Source organism: Malania oleifera, chromosome 7, assembly GCF_029873635.1.
Source record: "Malania oleifera isolate guangnan ecotype guangnan chromosome 7, ASM2987363v1, whole genome shotgun sequence".
In the NCBI taxonomy this organism is placed as follows: domain Eukaryota; kingdom Viridiplantae; phylum Streptophyta; class Magnoliopsida; order Santalales; family Ximeniaceae; genus Malania; species Malania oleifera.
The window spans coordinates 41906635-41931736 of record NC_080423.1 but is presented as its reverse complement, the minus strand read 5'-3'; the positions used below and the strand labels follow the sequence as shown (position 1 = coordinate 41931736).

Here is a 25102-nt window from a genome sequence, read left to right as displayed (position 1 = left end):
ATGCTTTGGTATTATGTTTTATGATTGGATGTTTGAGATTTTATGTTTACTGTTGCTAGGTTTTTCGCTGTGTTTGACAGGTGTCCCCGCTACCCACGGGTTCGGGTTGACCATTTTATTTATTATGTGATATTTTATGTTAAGAAATTGAGGGACGTTACAAGCTATGCTATATGGATCAGAATGTTGGGCAACAAAGAAACATAATATCCAAAAAGTAAAAGTTATCGAGATGATAATGCTTAGATGGATGAGTGATATAACATTGAAAGATAAATTAAGGAATGAACATATTTGTGGTAAATTAGGTGTAACTCCTATAGAAAATAAGATAAGGGAGAGACGACTCAGATGGTATGGACACTTGCAACGTAGGCCACATAGTATACCTGTAAGGAAGAGTGACTTAGTTACTATGAGAGACAATAGAAGGGGTAGAGGTAAACCTAAAATAACTTGAGAGAAGATAGTAAAGATTTAATATCTTTTAATCTATCAAAAGAAATGATTTATGATCGCACAAATTGACGGAAAAAGATTCATATCACCGACCTCACTTAGTAAAACTAAAATTTGGTTTTGTTGTTGTTGTTGTGTTGTTGTTGTAGTAGCATATAAGATACTTCTTTATTTTTTCTGAGTCCAATTAAAGGGAATTTATGTTTTTTTTTTTTTTAAATTAAGAAGGATAATCAAAAGCCTCCTAAGAAATCGTGACTAGGACACAGTTCTATTACTGCAGATTGCAAAACGAAGAAAATGTGGAGGCTGAGTAGCCTCTTGCTTATTGCAGAAGAGGGTGGATAGGATTAGAAGGGAGTTGATCACCGGGTGCCGGGTGGGGTGTCAGAGTCGGGTAACGGTTGCCTTCTTCGAAAACCCAACACTTACTCCCTGCGCTCTCCTTTCCCTCCAAACCCGCCCAGATTTGGAGCCGCTTCCAACCCGGCGATGAGAGTACTGCTGACCGAAGATCGTGCGGCCGGCGCCGTTGCTGCCGGTGGAGGAGGTTACAGAGATGCCGAATCCCTCTTCAGATCGAAGCCCATATCTGAAATTCGCAATGTGGAGGTCGCCACCAGTAAGCAGATCCAGGACAAGAAGGAGGAGCTCAGGCAGCTGGTCGGCAATCGCTACCGCGATCTCATCGAGTCCGCCGACTCCATCGTCCTCATGAAGTCCTCCTCCGAGTCGATCTCCGCCAACATCTCTGCCATCCGCGACGGTATCCGTTCGCTCTCCGGCGGAGACAATAACGCGTCCGCCTTCGAAATCACGCCCAAATTGAAGACTCCTGATCTCACCAGAGCCAGAACATACGGCATTGCCTGCCGAGTAAAGTACCTCGTCGACACGCCAGAGAATATCTGGGGTTGTCTGGATGAGTCGATGTTTCTGGAGGCCGCCGCCCGGTACATCCGTGCAAAGCTGGTCCACCACAGCCTCCTAAAAAATGCCGACACCGATAACAGCAACATCTTGTCCAATTTTCCATTGCTCCAGCATCAGTGGCAGATTGTGGAGAGCTTCAAGACTCAGATTGCCCAGAGGAGTCGCGAAAGATTGTTGGAGCAGGGGCTTGGCATCGGTGCCTATGCGGACGCTCTGGCTGCAGCTGCTGTCATTGATGACCTTGACCCAAAGCAGGTTTTGGGTTTGCTCCTTGATTCGAGGAGATCGTGGATATCCCAAAAATTAGGTGCTTGTTCCGCAAATGCCACTTATTCTGTCGTTGTTTGTGTTTTTTGCGATGTATTGAGCATTATTCAGGTTAGTATAGGCCAAGTGGGGGAGTTGTTTTTGCAAGTGTTGAATGACATGCCCTTGTATTATAAAGTGATATTGGGTTCTCCTCCTGCTTCTCAATTGTTTGGTGGGATCCCAAACCCTGACCAGGAGGTGAGGCTGTGGATATTATTTAGGGATAAGCTAGAGTCGGTGACAGTGGTGCTTGACCGGGAGTTCATTTCCAACACTTGTTTGAATTGGTTGCGGAATTGTGGCCGAGAGATAATTGCTCGGATAAATGGGAGGTATTTGATTGATGCTATTGGCAGCGGTGAAGAGCTTGCTTCGGCTGAGAAATTGATACGGGAGATGATGGATAGCAAGGAAGTCTTGGAAGGGAGTTTGGATTGGCTCAGGAGCGTTTTTGGTTCTGAAATAGAGTTGCCTTGGAGCAGGATTCGAGAACTTGTTTTGAGTAATGATTCAGATCTATGGGATGAAATATTTGAAGATGCTTTTGTTCAGAGGATGAAAGCAATTATTGAATTGAAATTTGAGGAGTTACCAAGAGTTGCGAATGTGATTGATTCAGTTCGAGCAATTGCAATTACTCCTGGAGACAAGATTGATTTCCAGGTCTACTTGAACAGGCCTTCTACTGGTGGTGGGATTTGGTTTATGGAGCCAAATGTTAAAAGGACGGGTCTAGTCTCTGGTTTTAAAGTTCAACCTGAGGAGAATGATTTCCTTGGTCGTTTGAATGCATATCTTGGTCCTGAAGTTAGTCGAATTAGGGATGCAGTAGATAGCTGCTGTCACAGAGTGCTTGAGGAACTGTTATGTTTCTTAGAATCTCCAAAGGCTTCTTTAAGGTTGAAGGATCTAGCACTGTTTCTACAAAATAAGTGTTATGATAGCATATCAACCATACTTATGGAGCTTAAGTATGAGCTTGAGCAGCTATATGTTGCTATGGACAATGGCAACAAAGAGGGTGAGCATGTGCCTCCAACTATAATTGTTGAAAGATCTCTTTTCATTGGGCGGTTCTTGTTTGCACTCCAAAACCACTCAAAAAATGTTCCAGTGGTCCTTGGTTCACCGAGGTTCTGGGTCAATGAAACTGTTGCTGCAGTTTTTGACAGGTTACCATTCCTGTTGAGACATTCTGGTGTCACCATGGATTCTCCTATGTCTGATAGTCCTGGACGGCAGATGCTAACTCCTTCCAGAAGGCATACTTCGTTGGCTACTGCTGCGTTGCTTGGAGCAATTGACACTGCAAGCCCAAAACTTGAAGAACTTAGTAATATTACCAGGGATCTTTCCATTAGAGCTCACAGCTTGTGGATCTCATGGGTATCTGATAAACTTTCAGCTATTCTCTTGCAGGATCTCAAAAAAGACGAAGCATTATCAGCAACAGCTCCCTTGAGAGTAAGTGGCTTTTGTTTTCACTTTTTTGATTATGTTTTTGTGGTTTTTTCTTCCTGTATTTATTCTCATATATTTTATGCACTCATGCCTTTATTTTTACCATGCCTCTGTTTTACTTTTAAGATTTATCAAAATTGAATTAATTCAAAAAGGTTCTTATAGACTCTCGGGAGATGGTTGCATGACCTCGTAGATTATCATCCAGTTGTGATAGAAGTTAGAGAACTTCACATAAAGTAGTAGATTTGTTGCTTCTGTTGTAAGATGATTGAGTGTTTTTAATCAGTTAGACTGTTAGAGTGATGGAACTTAGATGTAGCCTTTTTATAATTTAGCTTCTGATGCAGAAAAAAAATTGATAAAATAAACTCTACCACTAATCAGTTATAAAAATTGACAAACCCTTAGGCCTCTTTTGGAACTTGGAAATATTGGATAATGAAAAGGAAAATACGAAGGAATCCATTTTTTCATGTTTGGTTATCAAGGAAGTGAAAGACAAAAAAAGAAAAAAGTGCCAAATCAATGAACAAAAATTTGATTTTATACGTTATTAACATTTGATCTATCTCAATATTTAAAACAAATTTTCATTTTTAATAGTATTTGATGTAGAGAGAAAACACAGTGAAAAAATGAATTTCCTTCTTGTTTTCCTTTCCTTCCTTTTCCCGAATCTCCAAACAAAATTCTTGATTCAAATGGACCCTTGACCTTAACTTAGGGTTTGGCTACAGGTGGAAAAAGAGAAGTGGAGAAAATAATTAAAAGAAAACCTTAAAATAGAGATTAAGACAGGGCAAATAAAAAACTAGTGCCATGTGGGTTAAGAGATAAAATTGATGGACAGTGAATGGACAAGTTACCATCTGACATGTTGTTTTGCCAAAAAATCAAAAAGAAAAAAACTATAGAAAACTCGGGTTGATGTGCATTGGACAACTTAATTTTTTTGATTTTTTGAAAGTGAATTTTGACGGCTAATTTATTTATTTATTTATTTAATTGACTTTTACTGGATGCTTAGTATGCCTTACGAGTTTTTTGTGGGCAAAATTAAGGAAAAAGATTTAGGTGGGTTGAAGGTGCATGCTTCATTTTTTTAATTGTGAAGCAGGCCTTATCCCTCCCCCTTATTTCTCTTGTGCTTGATTGTATAACGGCATAACTGAAATGGTAGCATTTCCTTGAAAGTTTTTTTTTTTTTTCCCCTTGTGCTATTATGAGTAGACATCTTATGCAAAATATATTTATGGGGCAGATGCCAATAAAATGTTTTCATTTTGTTCCTTTATTTTGTACACAAACAGCATTGTTTGTTTTTTCCTGAAATGATTATGTTCATACTTTGTCATCATATTATATGGTAAAGACATTTATTTTACATCTCTAAAATATTGGGCAGGGTTGGGAAGAGACGATAGTCAAGCAAGAGCAATCTAGCGAGAGCCACTCCGAGATGAAAATTTTACTCCCATCCATGCCATCTCTTTATGTCACCTCATTTCTATTTCAAGCATGCGATGAAATTCATCGAGTTGGAGGCCATGTGCTTGACAAATCCATTTTGCAAAAATTTGCACTAACATTGCTGGAAAAGGTATGTAGCTTTTCTGGACTTAGTTCCTTGAGCTCTCATGCAATATCCCAGCCCTTTTGTTAATATTGTTGTTATATTTGAATCTTTATTGTTTCTCTCATGCTACATCAGACCCTTTTGTGGCTAGTTTTGTCTTAGGTGTTGACTTATGGATTATTAATATGGACAATGATATTGATGAGTACGAATATTGAGTACTTGGAATTCATCTCTTAGGAATGCCTATTGGATGTGTATCTACAGAAGTTGTTTGTCTTGCTGCCTAAATTTCACAATTTTAAAAGGTGAGGCACCCTTTTAGAAAACCTCTCCCGACCAAAGATCCTCCCTAAACTAAATCATATTTCCATTACCAACTTTGAACTGGGCAAGTGGAAAGAACAAATGAGCAATCTGGGAAACGGTCTTCAAGGGGCTTGTGTGAGAAACATCACCATTACCTCTAGCATCCACCCACTCCATCGAACTCCATACTTCTTATAACATTGTTTCACATGAATAACCTAGGGAAACCTCAATAACCAATTCCCAAGTCCCAAATCTCCGGTCATTTGTTTATACACAACCTTTTTTGTTTTTTGGAAAATATTATCATAGGTTATGTGCAAGTAATTGGAAAGGATGGATAGGGCAAATAATTTGAAAAAGGTGGTGCATAATTGAGTGTTGGACCTCCTTGCAAACAAGTTGGGCAAATAATTGAAAAAGGTGGTGTATAATTGAATGTTGGGCCTCCTTGCAAACAATTTTTGATACTACACTGTAATTGAATGTTGCCTTAAAAGCTTTAGCTATGGGAGGGATGGAAAATAGGGTGATTCAATTAAGTAGCATATGTAGTAGAAGCTGTTTGAATCTTGCTAGCTCATCAACTTTGTGTTTAATTGGGAGGTTTTTGTGGAAAAAAGAAGCACGAGCAATTCTATTAATTAAGCAATTGGTTTTGCACTATGAAATACTTTCTGAATTACAATCACAGAACAAGACCCTCTGGTAAATTGGAAATAACATGAAGGATGAACAACATAAACCAAAAATGCATCACATGAAGACAAACAGGAGAAAATAACAAATCTCATGTTATGGTTATCCTCTGGACCTTTGCTTTGTTGTTTGAGGTCTTCCATATTAGAGACTCCTATTTTGATGACACTTACTAATTCAAAAGCTTGCCAACTCACTTTGCCGATTTCTCTGAGATTCTGCAGGGGTGTATGGGTGCAATATCCCGATGAGCCAAAACCAAAGCTCTTATTTTCAAAAAGGTTTTTTTTTTTTGGATTGGATGGATTGATTACTTGATGAATCGTGGGATAAAAAAGACCTTATCAATTTTGTCAATTATTTGATAATTAGAATGGTTTGGAGGCTAATATTTTGTGTTATTTGATTAAAAAGGTAGGAAAATATGTAGTTATTGGTCAATTAGGCTTTCTGAGGGTGCCTTTGTTTTGCAGGCCAAGCTAGGATATAGGACAGGATGTGCAAACAGATAATTGTCCCATGCATGTGGTATAGGGGTGCCCACCCTGGCCTGGCTTCTCTTAGGCAGGGATAAAATCCCAAAAAAGATAAAAAAAGAAAAGAAAATTTCCAACCCTATTCCTTTTGTTTTAAATGATGGAAGAGAGTAGGGAAAATGTTGTGCAGCTCCATCCTCTTCCCTTCTAGTGCCCCGATTCTCATACCCCAGTTTGACCTTTGTGCTCAATTATCACGAGCTTCTTCCAGCATCATTCCAGATAATGTTTGCTGGCACCATTTTCCATTTTATCCTTCAACCATTGCCTCCAATCATAAGATCCTTTTCTCTATAAAGTTATATTAATTATTGTTGTAAAGTTCGAGATAGAGGAGAGAAGAAGAGAAGAAGAGGAGAGAAGAGGAGAAGTGAAAAGAGAAAAAAACTGGGTGATAGTTTCTGGCAGTCCATGGATAGCTCCAGGTCTGCCCTTCTTATATATTTTTAATAAGAATAGAGTGTTAAGGACAAAAATACGCCCTTAAGACAACCTAATTACTAAAATAACATGTTCTCTTCTAACACTTCCCCTCAATCTGGAGGTGTACAAATATCACCCTAATCCCAGCTTATAACAACAATTAGACAAGGCGGGCTTAAATAAAGGCTTCATAAACACATCGCCTAATTTATCTATTGATTTCACAAAGGGAGTCCTCACAGCCATCTTCAATGCAACATCCCTCACAAAACAATTGTCAACCTCTATATGCTTTGTTCTCTCTTGAAGTACTGGATTGCTAGCAATATAAATGGTAGCCTGATTATCTCAAGACATATATATTGGCTTTGTTACCAAGAATTCTATCTCAGACATAAGACACTTCAGCCACATAAGACATAGCTCGATATTCTGCTTCAGCACTAGATCTTGTTATCTTAGTTTGTTTCTTGCTACACCAGGTAACAAGATTACCTCCTACAAATGTACAATACCAGTAATAGACTTTCAATCATCAACAGATTTAGCCCAAACTGCATTAGAGTATACCACAATCTCACAATTTCTGTTACATTAATATATCTAACCTCTACCAAGGGAGCCTTTGAGATATCACAAAGTCTTACAAGTTGCATCCCTATGTGGTTGTTTGGGATTCCATAAACTGACTCACCACTCCCATTGCAAATGATATGTTAGGTCTTGCGCTAATCAAGTAGATCAACGTGCCAGTTAATTGCCTATATTGATGTTTGTCTTTGAAGTTCAGCCCAACATCCCTTGACAACTTTACACTGGGATCCTTAGGAGTATCAATTGGTCTAGCTCCCAAAAAACGAGTCTCGTTTAGTTAGTCCAATGTACATTTTTGTTGAGATAGATTCAACCTTTCCTGCATCGTACAATCTCAATACCAAGAAAGTAATGCAGATTACTGAAGTCCTTGATTTGAAATTTTGCTTGAAGCCATTGCTTAACATCTGCAATCCCGTGCTGGTCACTACCAGTGAGGATGATATCATCAACATAAACTACTAGAAGCACAACACTTGTCTTCTTTTTGCAGGCAAAAACTGAATGATCAAAGTAGTTTGGATAAAGCCAAATCCAGAGGCTATAACACTACATTTGTGAAAGCAAGCTCGAAGAGAGTGCTTAAGACCACAAATGGCCTTATGCAACCTACATACTTTACCATCCTCCCCCTGAGCAACATACCCAAGAGTTTGCTCCATGTATACCTTGTCATGCAAATCTGTATATAAAAATGTATTTTTCACATCCAACTGGTATGAGGGCCAATCAAAATTCATTACCAATAAGATTAATACATGAACATAATTTAGATGAGCAACAAGAGTGAAGGTCTCAAAATGATCTATCACATATATTTGGGTGTACCCCTTGGCAACCAACCAAGCCCATGAAGATATTGGTGTAGACACCTAACCAACTCCTTACTAGGAGAGACATCCACCAAGTCCTATGCCCTCGTGTGGTCAAGTCATCCATTTTTACATCCACTGCATGCTTCCACCAGGGTTAGCCAATGCTTCAACATTAGAGGAAGGGATAGAATCTTGGAAATAGACGAGGCAAAAGAATGCTTAGGACTAGGAAGGTGAAGAACTGAAGCACAATGAGCAATAGGAACACAATTAAGGATTGTTGCACATGTTCGAGTTCCTTTCTAGTGAGAAATTGGCAAGTCCAAGTTACACTTGGATGGATCTCCAGAATCAGAAGCCGAATTAGTGATGGGTAAAGGAGGTGCCTGCATGGTGGTGTGTGATGTTTGCGCTTGCTTTTTGCATCATTTATAAACCCTCAATTGTTCCTTTGGATTAGTAACTAATGGATTTGGATGAGGAGCAGAAGATTTCTCGAGAGGGACAAGGGTAACAATAGGAGGATAAACACAAGAGGGAGGACCATAAATCATTGATGGAATCAAAATAGATCCATCCAATATGACACTAGAGAAGTAAGTTGTCCCCTCAAAAAAGTTGTGACATCAGCATTAACATTAGTGTGAGGATCATAACTTCTATATCCTTTCTAAGTTCTTGAGTTCCCAACGTAGATGCATTTAACAGCACAAGAGAAATTGTCTTGACTAGTATGTGGAACGTGAACGAAACATGTGCACCCAAAGACTCGAGGCACAATAGAGAACATGGATGTTTCTAGGTACATGATGGAGAATGTCCTCCTAGAACACTTGAGAGCCATCCTTGTTGAGTAGAGAACAAGCTGTAAGAAGAGCATCAGCCCAAAAGTGTTTAGGAACATACATATGAAGGAGTAGAGACTGTGATATGTCAAGTAAATGTTGATTTTTTCATTCAGCTATTCCATTCTGTTGAGGGGTATGTATATATGATGTTTGATGAATGATCCCTTTGGTCAAGCTAAAAGACTGAAGCTCATTTTGAAGAAATTCTAGTGCATTATCAGATTGGAAAATTTGAATAACAATGCTAAACTAAGTTTTTATTTCCTAGTAGAGTTGAGCAAATACATTAAATAAATTCAGATCTATCTTGTAACAAATAGATTCATGTCATATGCAGAAAATTATCCACAAAGAACACAAAATAGTGATGACCAATCAAATTCTTGACTCTACATGGACCCCAAATATATGAATAAGAGAAAACAGTCATTTACTGCGAGGTTTGACTCTGGATGGAAAAGATGTCCTAATTTGCTTACCCATTTGGCACATAGAACACTCAAAACGAGAAAAAAATTTGAACATAGGGAAAACTTGTGTAGCTTTTGAAGGGATAAATGACCCAAGCGAGCATGCCACTGAGCAAGAGTAGAAATCATAGAATAGTTAGGAGACTTAGTTAATGACTAACTGATAGCAGGTTCAAGGGAAACTAGGCTCATATGACACAAACGAAAGAGTAGTAGAAGGAATTGAAAGAAAATTGCCGGAACTAGAAACCAATGTAAACTGAACCATTAGCAAGAGTAACCTTATAGTGTAAAATAGTGGGATTCAATGACTTAAACAAAGTAGTACTACCAGTCAAATGAGAGGAGGCAACAAAATCTATAACCCAAGGTGAGGAGGATGAATAGGCAAGAAGCCCATACCTGAATGGGCCATAGAAGCATTAGGTGTAAAAGATTGAGTTTGGTGTTGAACCGTGCTAAAAAGATTGTTAAACTCCTCTTGGACATGGTAGATTATGTACTCAAACTCCCAGTAGAGTTGCTAGGTGCATTTGAAGTGTCAATAGTAAAATCACCATAGCAAGAGACTTATTGGCCCGAGTTGTCCCAATGAGATCCCAACAGTGATCAATGTTATGATTTTCCTTGCTGCCATGTGTGCAAATGTGAGATTTGCCATGACGAATTCCTCGTCCTAACACAGATTTGTTGCCATGACCACTATCCAAACCTCACCCTTGTCCTCCAAAACTTCCCCTATATGGTTAAGAGGCAATATCCATTGCTGAATTATCATGGTAAGGAGCTTGAGAAGAAATCAGGCAGCACACACTAGCACAAAACAGCACTTTCAGGACCTCAAAAAACCAAAGCTTAAAACAATTCAGACCTTCCAAATTTCCAGAACTTCAAACAGAAGCTATGGCTACAGAAATGAGCTTACAATACCCTAGGAGGAATAATTTAACCACAAAGAACTGGGCAGACCACTGCAAAGTACTGCTGACATTTAATGAACTACCTGGCAGCAGGTATAGACATTTTGTGGCAGCAACTGGAAACGAATGCTGGCAAGAACAGGTAACAAGTCTTTTAACACCAATCGAAACCAACCAGCAATTGGTACATGATTGCAAGTAATCAATCACAAATGCATGGCCTCAAAACAGCATTATCAGCAAATCACAACTTGAGCACATCTGGTAGCAAGCCTGTGGAACAGAGGAACAGCAGCAGCAGCATACTAGAAACAGAATATAACTGACTTCACATTGGAAAATCACATCGAAAGCGCACTGCTTCCTACCAAGGATGCTGCACAACCTAACCTAGAAGAAGGGTGTTTTTAAAAACTCTCAAACCAGCCAAAAAGTCAGTTTTGAGGATTGATTAGGGGAGGATAAAAAAAAAGAAAAAAAAAGAAAAAAAAAGAAAAAAGCAGAGTATAAAAATCAATTCAGATAAATCAGATATGAAAGAGATCAATGCTTTGATACTATGTCAGATTACCACTTTAACTAAAAGCTTAAACTGTTTGGTTGTGGGTCAATGATGTATATCAAGCTTTAACACTCCCTCACATGTGCAGCCTGAGTACGTGGAGAGATAAACGCGTAATATATGACACTCATTACAGGGAAATAATTTTTTAAACCCCACATAACAAATGTGGGCAACTAGATTAGAACTCAGGACCTCCTAGTAACTAGCTCTGATACCATGTTGTGAAGTTAGAGATGGAGAGAAGAAGAAAAAAGAAGAGGAGAAGAGAAAAAAAGGAAAAACTGGGTGGCAGTTTCCTGGAGTCTATGTACAGCTCCATGTCTTCACTCTTTTGTATTAATAATAATAATAAAGTCTGAAGGACAAAAATACCTCCCATTCAATTACTATTGAAGGATATTTTAGACCCTTGAACAATTAGCCTGCACTATCTTGTGTTAAGCCAGATGTTGTCTCAGATAGGATATAAGTATAACAATTATCCTACCCCTTATCTAATGCTGACTAAACACAGTGAGGATAACTGTTATATCCAGTCCAGTCCAGTCCAATCTAGTCCTGTCTTGGCCTGTTCAGTCCAATCCAGGTAAAGGGGCTATAGTATAGGATTATGATTAGATGAAGAAATCTTTTAAATCTAGGGAATTGGAGATGTCCAGAGCTTTTGAATGGTAGCTTCAAAAATATTTTGTAGATTTTGGATCTAACTGAAAGAAATATGGTCAAGCTTTAAAGGTAATAAATGTGGGGTTTGTTTATGGTTGAATTTAGATGAAATTTCGAAAATTAGAAGAAAGAGGGAGTAACAGATGTTGCATGGCAGGAAGAAGGTGCTGTGGCCATTAATTTTTCTTGAAGCATAAAAAACCCTTTTAATTGGTGCATTTGCATGTTTTAAGCCCTTTTCCTTGAAAAATGTTCTTTTTAAAATGTATTTTGGATCTTTTAGTAAGGTTTGTAATTTTTTTTTTTACCATGGTTTTAAAATAATATTGACAGAAAATATAGATATTTTCATTTTCATTAATCATGTAGAGCACTTGTGAGGAGGAGTGAGTTAGGTATTGTAGTTAGGATTTTGCAGCCCTTAATATAGTAGAGGAAAATGCTGTCGATTAGGTGAATTGGAGAAAAAGAATTCATGTAGCCAACCCCACCTAGTGGGACTTAAGGCTGCTTCTTCTTCTTGTTGTATTTTTCATTAATCATGTGTTATAAATAAATTAATGAAACTAAATACACTAGCTTGTCATATGATATACTTGATTAATCTATTAGGCACACAACACGTACAATAAATTGAACAAGTTCCACCATTTTTTTTTTCTCCAGTCAGTAAAGATAAAATTCATTGCAGGGCATCAAGGGGGGTGCCGTCCAGCGACTAATACAGTGCCAAAAAGAAGAAACCACCCTTAAAACATGGTTTGAAGAAGTCCAGAATAGTACTGAGTGCCTATCATGCATAATTCACTATACCAATTTCCAATTGGCTATAGTGCTAGCCCATTCATCTTTGATCATATTCAGCTGGGTTGCTGATCCTTTGAAGGCTCTCCCATTTCCTTCCCTCCCCACAATACAAAAATGACAAGGGGAATAAGAGTCAAAGCTTTCTTCCTTTGCTCGACTGAAATCCTTCCCAAGATCATGTTTCTTTCTCCACTGTCATAACAGTGAAATGGCCAAATTCTAGAGGTGTCTGGTTGAAGAACAGCATAGAAGAATCTGGTCAATTCTCTTAGCATTTCCTTGCAAAAATAACATCTGTTAGCCAGGGGTAGTCCCCTTTTCTGCAAGTTATTTAATGTGAAGGTTTTTCCAATGGTTGCCTCCCAAGCAAGAAAAGCAGCATTTATGGAGGCAGGGGTCTTCCGAATTAGCATCTGGGGGAACTTTCTGCTGGTTGCCACTGGGGATATGCTGCAGTAGGAGCTGAATGTAAAGCTGCCATGTTGTCCAACGTCCACTTTGGTTCATCAGGGACATTTTGGAAATGAACTGCAATCGCAAAGCTCTTAATTGCCCAATCATGGGATTTCCTTACAAGTCAGATGTCTCAAGTGATCCCATTGGTTGAAAGTTGGAGATGGCTGCTTATAACTGCAACTGCATCTTTATGGCAGGCCAAGCTCATAATAATAGGAAACCTTGTGCTAAGAGGAGAGAGGCCACACCAATTGTCATGCCAAAAGAAAATGTTATCCCCATTTCTAAATTTGATGAAGGATAAAAAAATCTTCCCAATCCTTTCAAATATATTTCCAAACTCCTGCACCATATGATTCTCCAACTTCTTTAGAAATCCAACCATTGTGGTCAAGACCATATTTTGAAACAATTTTTATCCAGAATTGACAAGCCTCCAAAGCTGTTTCCCAAGGAGGGCTTTGTTGAAGGCAGAGTGGAAGTTGAGCCCTAAGCTCTTATTTTCTATAGTTTGCTTGACAACCTCACATATGAGATGATGGTGTTTGAACTCATCTCCAATGTTTCGTCAACGTAATCTTCTTTCAATGTAAATCTTTTTGCACAATTGAGCAAGAAATGGGAAAGAGAGACATGAAGTAGACCGGTAAATTTGGGGGTACTCTTGATGAGCTTGTCTACGCCCTTTTGATAGGTAATTGCTTTTTCAATCAGCAAGTTTTTCTGCAAATCCCTCAATGATAGGATCCCAAATTCCTTTGTAAATTTAGCTCCAAGAGGGAGACCAAGGTATGTTAGATGAAAAAGATCCTAGCTTGCTGCTCAATATGCCAGCAAGGAGGGTACTCTCAGTCCTGTGCCCATTGGAATAATTTTGCTTTTTTTCAAACTGACTTTCAGCTCTGAGATTGCTCCAAAGCAAGAAGAATACACATTAAATTGAGGATTGGCCTTGCAGAAAATAGTTGTTTCATCACTTGTAAGCAAAGAGAAGTTGGGAGACGTCCATTTCTTTACCATTCTTCCAATGCTAAGACCTTTGAGGGGACCTTTCTTGGTGGCTTTTTGCTGCAGGAAACTCAACATTTACATTACTATGATGACCAATAATGGGGAGAGGGGGTCTCCTTGCCTTAACCCTTCGGAAGATTTGAAAAAATCATGGGGACAGCTCTTTGATGGGCACTCAAAATGTTGGAGTGGTAAAACATTGATGCAGTGTTTTAAAAGGCAAAAGCATATGGTGAGGCATTTTACCCCTGATGAGGCAACACATAAGCTTCAAGATGTTGAGGCATAAGCCTTTTGAGAATTTAATTTTTTTTTTTTAATTTTTAAAATAAGTTATATATACTAAAACCAATATGAAATTTATTAAGGTTAAAATTTTTGTTTGAATTTTAAAACTAAAAAATAGTTTAGGAAAGAAAATTTAAAGTCTATATGCATAAACCAAGCTAAGCTAAGTGCCCATACATGGTGTCACGGGCCAAATATTTCACACGATCGTGCGATGCTAGCTAAAACCCTCTTGTTTAACTAGCCAACCTATCGTTTACCACAATTGACCCACAAAACACTTTCATTGTCATTCAAGCAAATATGAGCAGAAGTAGTAAGCAATTAATGAAAGCAGTGGTACTTAAGCAATATTCATTGAAGCAACGTAATTCATTAACAATCCCTCCATTAACATTGTGTTTCTAGCGAGAGAGGCAAGTAGGCTAAACATGTTGACAATAGCTAGTGAGTTTTACAAGTTGATGAACACTCACCCTCCCCTAAAGAGCTTTTTATGCTATTCTCACTTTGGCACTAGGAAACATCAAAGTGACTGAGGAGTCATACTGCCTTTTTTAGCATAAGGGAAAACTATTTTTGAAAAATAACCCTACACTAGTATTTACGTGATGAAAACTTATCCCAAATGCATGAGACAAGCGAGCATAGGCAAGCATATGGGCCTGAACAAGCTCGGCTCGTGATGCTCCCCCACTTATGCGGTTGACGTCTTCGTAGGCTTTGACGCTAGGTACACTTCAACTTTGTCCATGAATGGTTGCATATCTTCCGCAGAAACCTAGCTGATTCTTCATCGCCAAGGCCTTTCCACTCTCTAAGAACTCCTGCCACTTCTTTCTTGTAGATGTGAACTCTCTATCTGTAAGGATGTCTTCAACTTCACATCTATTAGGTTGCATTGTCTTCGATTTTGCTCTATTTGATTGACTTCTGCTTGGATCTTTCGGCAATGTTTTAAAAGGCGAAGGCGTAAGGCGAGATGTTTTACCCTCTGCGAGCTAGGTGTAAGCCTTAAGCATGGTTTTAAATAACGGCCGTTACATAGCGTAACGGCCGATACGTAACGGAAATCAGAGGGCCCGCAACCGATACGGGCCGATATTGTGGTTCGGAAAAAATTCACGGCCGTAACGGACGTTACGGAGGCGTAACGGCATGTAACGGCCGATACTCCAACGTTACATGTCGTAACGTCCGTTACGGACCGTTACATGGCCGACAGGTAGCATATTCGCTGAAGGGCAGCAGGCAGCAGCGCTGCTTTCCTCCTCTCCCCAGTCCCCACACCCATCTGCCATTCAAAGGGTAAAAAGGAAAGTTACAAAAACCTTGAAAATTTGTTGGCCTTCGGCAATAAGAAGGCTTCGAAGCCTGAGAGTGAGCACACCGAGGCTACCGAGCAGATCTACTCAGAATTGCAGACTTGCAGTTCCAGGCTTCCAGTTCCAGCAACTTGGCGAGTCACCGGCGACGGCGAAAGGTCTCAGCAGCTCCGCCAGTCGTCGCAGTCGGCACCTTCCTCCGCCAGTCGTCGCAGTCGGCACCTTCCTCTGCCAGTCGTCGCAGTCGCCACCAGCCAGCCTCTCGATTTCAGCTTCGGAGGCTCGGAGCTTGGAGTCATCGCTGGCTCGCTACTTTGTGCTTCGCTCCTTCGACTGTTCGAGGCTCCTCCGAGTTCCCTCGAATCCCTCCCCTCTCTCGGTCTGACTCGACTACAGGCCTCAGCGTATGAGACACTCTAACACCCACAGCACTTTTCATTATGTTTTTTTTGTTTTTTAAATTATATTTTGTTGTACCACAGCCCTTTTCATTCTTTTCATTCTGTTTATTTTTTTAAATTATATTTTGTTGTAAAATAGGTTTGTTAAATTGAATTAAAAAAAAAGTAATTTAATAGAGTAAAAAATTAGAAATCATTAATAATTATGTAAAATAAAATTTTCTTAATTTATAAATATTTTAATTGTATTATATTTTTTGAAAGATAATTATGAAAATTAATTCCATGACATAGCAAGCAATTATTAATATTATATAATTAATATTTTTTAAGGTTAGTAAATAATTAATATTTACCAATAATAATTGAAGCCTTTTTTATAATAATATTTGAATATCAATAATCCACTATTGCATTCACCATCTAAACAAAGCATTAAAATAATGTATGTACACAAGACATCCATGTGATGGCATTTTATATTATCTAGGCTTAATTGAGCTCTATTTTTCACCATTCTTAAAGAATTCCAAGGAATACTCTGCACAATTATTATAATATTTAGTCTTAGGATTTGCCAAACTTATAGAAATAAAATTAATTCATGGCACCAATTGGCTAACATACTATTTATGTCAGCTGGATAAAGTGGTCATTTTGATAAAGAAGATATCATATTCACTCCCATCTATTGAAAAAATATTAAATAATATTCATATTATAAAAGAAAAAAAAATTAAATAACATCTGTCACCCATTTTATGTTACATGTGTATCTACTTGCCATTTCTTGAGTAGGTTGACCCTGTTTATTAATATTTTTTAAGTTTTAAAACATTATTTTGACCTTAAATTTAAAATTAGGTAAAATAAATGTTTACATCTATTTTTTGTTTTTAGTTATCAAATAAAGTAAAAATTAATAACTTAATAAAAAAAAAATTAACCTAATAGTTAATACATTAATAAATTTGATTTTTACTAATTACTACTGGAATTTGTAGAAAAATTTAATTTTAATCCATATACTGAGAAAATGTTTAAAAAATTAAATAGTCAATTTGTAATGTATGGATCTCTATTTGTGATGCTATGATGTATATGAAAGTAGAGCAAAAATCTTTTTCACCTGTTAATTTCTTATAGTTATAAATGAAAGTAAAATCAAGCTATAAAAAATAATGAAAATATCTTTTTAAAGATAAAGGAATATATTTTTTTTGTAATAAAATATCTAATATTTTATAATTTTGTTTATTTAAATATAAAAATAATAAACATTACTTATTATTTTTAATCAAATATTATACTTATTTTTACGTAATAAGTATTTAAAATTAGGACTATTTAGTACTTATTATTTAATATTTACTAAATTACTAATTATATTATTCCTGTCATTGTAGGAAGGTTGTAACTTTGTATTTTCTTTATATTTTGTGTAGAGATCATCAAATTAAGTCTATCAATATGTCACGTGATAGAGGAAATGAAAACTTACCTAGTGAAGATATTGGATGGCATTTTGGTACTGCGGTAGACGGTAATAGACATGTTATTATGTGTAAGTTATGTGGGAAGATAATCAAAGGGGGCATTACACGCTTGAAACAACACTTGGCACATAAAAAGGGTCAAGTAGTTTGATGCTCAAATGTGACCACACAAGTAAGAGAACAAATGATGAAACATCTACAATAGTATGCTGAGAAGAAAAGAGATAAACAAAAAAGGCAAGAAGAAGTAGAAGCCCAAATTAGAGGAGATTTTGAGAATTTGAGCGATGAAGAAGACTTGGAAGAAGAAAGTATGAGATTTGCTCGACAAGAAAGCATGCGATCACAACAACAATGGGAAGAGAGACAAAGATTTCGAGCAAGAACAACTGGAAGGGGTAATATTTATGAAGAGGGAGGTGGCTCTGGCAGTGGTGCTACCAGTGGTTTCAATAGAGCAGGAGCTCGATCTTATAGTGGTCGAGAAGCTGGAGGTAGTGGACGACAATGGATCAATCCTGATGCCCCTGAAGCTAGACTAAAGGCAATGGATCTATTTTAGAAAGAAGCAAGAGTGCGAAACAACCAAAACTCAACACAAAGTTACTGAAAGGTTTAAGAAGTAAATTAGGAAAAGCGGTTGGAAAATTCCTAATTTATAATCGGATTCCAGCGAATGTAGCTGACTCTCCATTTATGCAGCCTATGCTTGATATTGCTGCAGAGGTTGGAAAGGGGGTGAAGGGTCCATCACCCTATGAGATATCTGAAATTTATTTGGAGCAAGAGTATCAAGAAATGAAAAATTATATAGCTTCTTTTGCTGGAATTTGGAAGGAAAGAGGTGTAACACTTATGTGTGATGGTTGGTCAGGACCAACTAGAAAACACATTATAAACTTTTTAGTTTATTGCGATAGAGGCACCGTGTTTCATAAATCAGTTGATGCCTCTGATGTGCCAAGCAGAACAACTGATAATTATTTCAGGTAATTTTCTAATTTTAATTGTATATGCAAATAGTATTATGGACTTGCATGTTTTTAATTAAATAGTAGTAATTATTGAATTTATAATTTCATTTCAGATTAATGGATGAGGTGGTTGAAGAAATTGGAGAGGAGAATGTTGTCCAAGTAGTGACTGATAATGAAGCTGCAATGAAGGCAGGAGGAAAATTATTAATGCAGAAGAGGCCCAATCTCTATTGGATAGCATGTGCAGCTCATTGCATAGACCTTATTCTTGAAGATATTGGTAAGAAAAGTAACGTGAAGAAGGTCTTAGAAGATGCAAGAACAATAACCTCATTTATTTACAACCACACATGGACAGTGAATTTCATGAAGAAATTCACAAATAATAGAGAGTTACTTCGCCCTGCCATCACTCGATTTGCCACAAATTTCATTGCTTTGGAGACTATTGTCAGGCATAAACAAGCACTAAGGGAAATGTTTACATCTGATGCTTGGAAAAACTCAAGGTTTGGAATGGCAAAATCAGGCCCAGCATATGATTCAAAGAAAATTATCTTAGGCAAAGAGTTTTGGCAAAAGGCCTCTGATATAATTAAAGTGCAAGAACCCTTGGTGAAAGTTCTTAAATTGGTTGATGGTGATGAAAAACCAACCATGGGCTTCATATACGAGGCAATTGATAGGGCAAAGTTGGTCATTCAAAAAGATTGCCGGTTTTACAAAGACTATTGGAAAATTATTGACAACCGGTGGAGTTTTCAGTTGCACCAAGATTTGCACGCTGCTGGTAAGTGTAAATCAAATACAATTTCTTATTATTTTAACTTTTAAATTATGCATAGTTGCATTAGAAAACTATTGATTAATATGTTTCTAAATTTAATTGTAGGGTATTTTTTGAACCCACAATTTCTTTATGGTGCCCCACCCTCTCCTGAAGTTGCTAGAGAAGTCATGGATGGAGTTAAAAAAGTGATAACCAAGTTGGTACCCGATATAGATACTCAAATTCGGGCTATTAATCAAGTAAGTATTGGTTCCATTAAATTGAATAATGAATTGTTCTAGTATTCTGTAATACTTTCAAGAATAATTATTAATACATCTAATTAATTAATTATATTTCACAATCATCATTTTTTAGTTGTTGCTATATCGAGATAGGCAGGAGACTTTTGGAACCCCGTTGGCTCAAAGGGCAGTGAAACAAACAAATCCTGATAAATATGGCTATATAGCTAAATAATGGAGAATTACTCTATTTTCTTTCTTTGTGTTCAAGTTTGACTGTTGAAATACGCTATACTAACATAAAACTCTTTTTAATTATTCATACTGCTGAATGGTGGATTCATTATGGCTTGTGTGCTCCTGAGCTCCAAAGAATAGCAATTAGAGTTCTAAGCCAGACCACATCAGCTTCGAACTGTGAGCGTAATTGGAGCACCTTTAGCCTCATCCATACGAAAACAAGAAATAGATTAAAGTACATGAGACTACAAAAACTTGTTTTCGTACATTACAACATGAGGTTAAAGTTAAGACGTACAATGAGAAGAAGCCAACGAGAAATTGAAGAGGGTTTCAATCCTATCAATTTGGACTACATTTTCGAAGAAGATGATCCTTTAAGTCAATGGTTAGAGGAGAGAGAAACACCACTACTCGACGGTCAGGACAATTCAAATTGGTTAAATGAAGAGGTTGGTGGTACTACAGAAGGAGGTGATCAACCACCAATAAACGCGCATGATGATTCATGTTCAAGCCCTGAACGTACACAAAGTGATGACAATCTTGGTTTGAGCCCACCAAGTGATGATGATGGTAATAGTGGTGCTGGAGCTGGGGTTGGGGGGGGTGGCAGTGGTGGTGGTGGAGGCGGCGGTGTAGAATATAATTATGGATATGATACAGGGACATCATTTGGAAGGGATATATATCCTTCTGATCCTTATGGACTACATGACATACCTGAAAATTATGACTTGGGTATTCCTCCAGGGAACCAATCTTCACAACCCAGGAGAAGTAGGAGTGCTCGTGGTGACCCTAGCGATTCTACTGAAGATTCATATGGTGTGGTTCGTAGTTTTGGCGACTTTGGTTTAGATGGTTCATCATCACAATCATATGGATCTCATCCAGCATATCCACATTATGCATCTCGTGACTCACATTTTTATCCCAGTGGATCAGGAATCTCAGGATATAGTGAGTCTTCTTCTACACACTACCCAGAGCCAGCCCCTGCCCCAACTTATAGACATTATTCAGGAGAATTTTCATCACCAGTACATTTTCAAGAGCAACAACAAAATGATGCAAACTTGGGTTCATTCAACTATATATTTCCACAAGGATGGGGAGATAATTTCCCATCCCAATCTCAAGATACAGATGCAAATTATGAAGACCCTCCACGTCATTCTTTTTGGTGGTGACATGTGTTATATTATAAATTTGTAATATTGTATTCATGTATTTTCAACTATTTATTGATATTTGATATTAATCACTTTTTAAATTCATGTATGTGTAATGTGTATATTGAGTATTAAGTCTATTGAGTATTGATTCATTTTTAGTAACTTTATGACTTAAATTAATTGATTCTTACATTTCTACATCTTTTTACTCATTAAAGTAATGTAAACTATAAAAAAATATGCTTTTTTTTGTAAACAACGCACTAAAATTAATATAAAAATCATAATGCCTATTAAAAAGCATTTGTAGGTTGAATGAAAGCCTTCAAAATTCATTAAAAATCATGTATTAATGGATTTCATGCTTATTTTTTAATTTTCGCATGGTTGTGCATGCGTGAAAAAAATTCACGACCGTTACGCCCGCTTCCCGTTACGTAACACCCGCGTCTCCCGCGACCCGCGACACTCGCGACCTTTTCGCGACGTTACCCGCGACCGCGATTTCGAACCATGGCCTTAAGGCATTGGGGGGTAAGCATTTTGGGACTATATTTTTTTAAAATAATTAATAATTAAAATTAATTTATATATAGTAATAAAATGAGAAAAATTTTAGAATAATGGAGAATGGGTCGAGAGACGAGAGGTTCGAATGGGTTGTCAATGAGAGATGAGACGTCGGAAGGGGTCGTTGGAGGCAAATGAGAGGTTGGAAGGGATCGTCGACTCGTTAGAGAGATGAGAAGCTGAAGGAGTCTTTGAAGCCAGATGTAGGGCGAGAAAGAAACGAGAGCTCCGAAGGGGTCGTCAAAGAGATATAATACGTTGGAAGGAGTCGTCGGAGGCAGATCAGAGGTTGGAAGGGATCGTGGACTTGTCGGAGAGAGATGAGAAGCTTGGCAGAATCGTCGGAAGTCGTTGTCGAAGAGAGAGGAGTTGGAGGAATTGTCAGAGAGATACGAGAGCTTGTAGTAAAGAAGCTTTGTTGAGAGAGGGGGTTTTCACGCTCCTATCAGGTTGCGCTTTATTTATTTATTATATATATATATATATATATATATATATATAATCTTAAATCAGGTGCTCCCGAAAGGCGTACGCCTTCCCAAATGAGGCGTAAAAGGCGCGCCTTACGAAAGCCTTTTAAAACATTGATCTTTGGTGTCAGCGTTGAATGATTTGAGGTAGCTGACGTGAAACACATGATGCTATTTCATCCAAGTTGGTGGTTCAATTCTGTAATAGGCCTTCCCGACTTTTGCCAAGATGGGGACTGGTCCTTCATATTTACGAAGTAGTCTCTTATCTCGTCCCTGTAGTGACCTGATCTGTTTAGGATTGAGCTTAACAAGCATCAAGTCACCTACGTTGAAGTGCTGCGGTCTTTTCCCTTGATCTGCCCAATTCATTCTTCATCCGCTGAAAAGCTTTCTTCAGGTAGTCTTGGGCAATCTCTGCATTCTGTCTTCGTTCTCCAGTGAAGATGTGCGCCCTCGAACTTTTTCCTCTGCATGGCTCATTCACTGTGTGAGGTAACAGCGGTTGCTGGCCTGTAACGAGCTCAAAAGGGCTTTTTGAAATGGAACTGAGCCACATCAAGTAGTTGCACCCAATTCTTTTGATTAGCGTTGACGAAATGGTACAACTACTCTTCTAGTAGCCTATTGAATCTCTCCGTCTATTTGTTTGTCTATGGATGGTTGCTCGAAGAGATGTCAAGATGTGAACTGAGGATTATGAAAAGTTATGTCCAGAAGTTGTCGGTGAATCTTGAGTCTTGATCACTAACAATATCTTAGGGAACACCCCAATACTTCACAATATTCTTGAAGAGTAGTTGTGTCATCTCCTCTGCCGAACAGTACTTTGGTGTGGGTATAAACGTACCATACTTCGAAAACCTATCTATAACCATAAGTATAGACCTTCCGTCTCCCACTCCGGGTAAGTTGGTGATGAAGTCCAGTGAGACACTTTCCTATGGTTTGGATGGTACTAGTAGGGGCTCTAGCAGCCCTGCAATCTTCTTTCGTTCCAACTTGTCTTGTTGGCAGGTGAGACAAGTTCAGGTATAATCAACCACATCATCACACATGTGCAGCCAATAACACCTCTACTTCAGTAAGGCCAAATTGCGCTGCCATCTTGGATGTCCAGCCCACATGCTATCATGATACTTTCTCAACAACATCTTCCTCAGATCTCCTGCTCGTGACACAAAGAGCCAGCTACTATGGGTCATCAACAATCCATCTTCCATCCAGAATTGACGTGATTTCCCCTCTTCGGTTAACTTCATAAGGTTCTATGTAATTGGATCTTAGGCTAAATTTTCTTCAATGCGCTCCTGCATCATCGTGGTAACAGTACTCATGGTCAAGTGTGTTACCATCTGCAAGGCTTGCCAGCTTGGCCTCGGTGCATTGGCAACTTGGTTCAGGCGCCCTGCCTTGTGCTTAAATGAGAAATCAAATTCTGCCAAGAATTCCTGCCATCGACCTTACTTGGGTGTCAACTTCGGCTTTGTGAAGAAGTGGCTAACACCTGAGTTATCCGTTTTCACCACAAACCTTGACCCAAGTAATGCTACCACATGCAGAGACAATGCATCACCATTAGCATATTCTTCTCTTGATCCGTGTACTTCCGTTTCGCTTCACAAAGCTTATGACTCTCGTACGCAGCTGGATGCCCGTCCTGTAACAAGACTCCTTCAAGGGCATAGTTTGATGCATCTGTTTGTATCTCGAAGGGTTTCACGACGTCCGGAAGAGCAAGTATCGGATCTCTTATCATGGCATCCTTCAAGTCATCAAAGGATCCCTAACACTTCTCTGTCCAGTTCCACCCTTGACTCTTATTTAGTAGTTTTTTCATAGGAGCAGTTCTCCCTGAGTACCCCTCTACGAACTTCCTGTAATAGTTGGCAAGACCAAGAAAGGAATGCAGCTCCTTTGCTGTTGTTGGAATCTTCCATTCTTGAATCCCTATTACCTTCTCCATGTCCATCCTGATATAAACTTGCTCAATCACATGACCAAGGAATTTGATGCTTTGCTGAGCAAAAGAGAACTTCTCTTTCTTCACATATAGATTGTTCCCCTTCAGTCTATTGAGCACCTTCCATAGATGCTCTTTTTGTATCTTTGGAGTGGAACTGTAGACAACAATATCATCTAGGTACACCATGACAAACTTGTCAAGATACTCACAAAATACCTGGTTCATCAAAGTACAGAATGTTGCAGGCGCATTTGTCAACCCAAATGGCATCACCATGAATTCATATGCCCCATACCGTGTCACAAAAGTTGTCTTCGGCACATCCCCATCACCAATTCTCACCTGATATTAGCCTAACCTCAAGTCGTGTTTAGTGGAGTACTTGGCATGACTCAGCTGATCCAACAGATAAGCAATCAATGAAATAAGATACTTGTTGCGCACTGTCACCTTGTTAAACGTGTGGTAGTCTACACACATTCGCATGCGCCCATCCTGTTTCCTTTGAAACAACATCGGTGCTCTGAACGGTGCTTTGGAAGGGCGAATATATCCTGTTTCCAACAAATCATCAAGTTGTTTTCTCAACTCTGCTAGCTCTGGAGGCATCATCCGATGTGACCCCTTAGTAGGTGGTTTCACGCCTGGCAATAACTCGATCTCATGCTCTACACCCCGTTGTGGAGTCAAGTTATGAGGCAACTTATCCGACATCACCTCCTTGTACTCATATAGCTTGGATGGTCGTAGGCACCGGCTCTTGGCCTACTTCTTCATCTATCAACACTGTGGCTAGATATGTCTGCTCACCCCTTCTCATCCCTTCTTGAGTTGCATGGCTAAAGGAACTTCTCATCGTCTCCTTTCTTTGCAACAACTTGCACCATGTAAGGTTGATCTCCCATCAGACACAGGGAACCAGTAAAAGGCATCGGCACTGCCTTAGTCTCCCTTAAGAATTCCATTCCCAAAATGAGTTGGAAGTCCTTCAACGGCACCGCTGTGAAATTCGCATGATGTGCCCACTATCCAAGCTTCACAGTCACTTTCTTGGCTACTCCCAGAGTAGGCTAGGTTATAGAATTCACTGCTTTCATGCATCTTGAATCCTTCTCCAAGGATAAGTTGAGTCCCTTTGCTTCTGCCTATGAAACAAAAATATGGGTAGCCCCGGTATCTACCATAGCACAGGTACTCTTCCCATTGATCCTCAAGTCCACAAACATCAGTCTTTTCGCTTGTGTAACTTTCGGTGCTTTCACCTGCTTTTCCAATGCATTCACCAGCCGCATTGCACCCATCCTTGGGGTATTTCCC

General features: G+C 38.6%; 2 protein-coding genes across 3 annotated transcripts in view; both read left to right on the top strand.

Moving 5' to 3' along the window:
* The first annotated feature begins 719 nt into the window (after window positions 1-719).
* The window catches only part of LOC131160007 (conserved oligomeric Golgi complex subunit 1), a 40023-nt gene continuing 15640 nt past the window's right edge, over window positions 720-25102 (top strand). The window contains exons 1-2 of one of the 2 annotated variants that reach the window (XM_058115289.1): window positions 720-3165; window positions 4571-4765. In XM_058115289.1, coding sequence (XP_057971272.1) covers window positions 952-3165; window positions 4571-4765 — 2409 coding nt within the window. In that variant the 5' untranslated portion in view covers window positions 720-951. The remainder of the gene's footprint in view (window positions 3166-4570; window positions 4766-25102) is intronic. The other variant, XR_009137908.1, reaches the window with a different exon arrangement.
* On the top strand, window positions 17286-19561 carry LOC131160008 (uncharacterized). Its single transcript, XM_058115290.1, has 2 exons — window positions 17286-19137; window positions 19240-19561. Exons 1-2 carry the CDS (start codon window positions 18462-18464, stop codon window positions 19416-19418), a joined length of 855 nt encoding a protein of 284 aa, XP_057971273.1. The 5' UTR covers window positions 17286-18461; the 3' UTR covers window positions 19419-19561.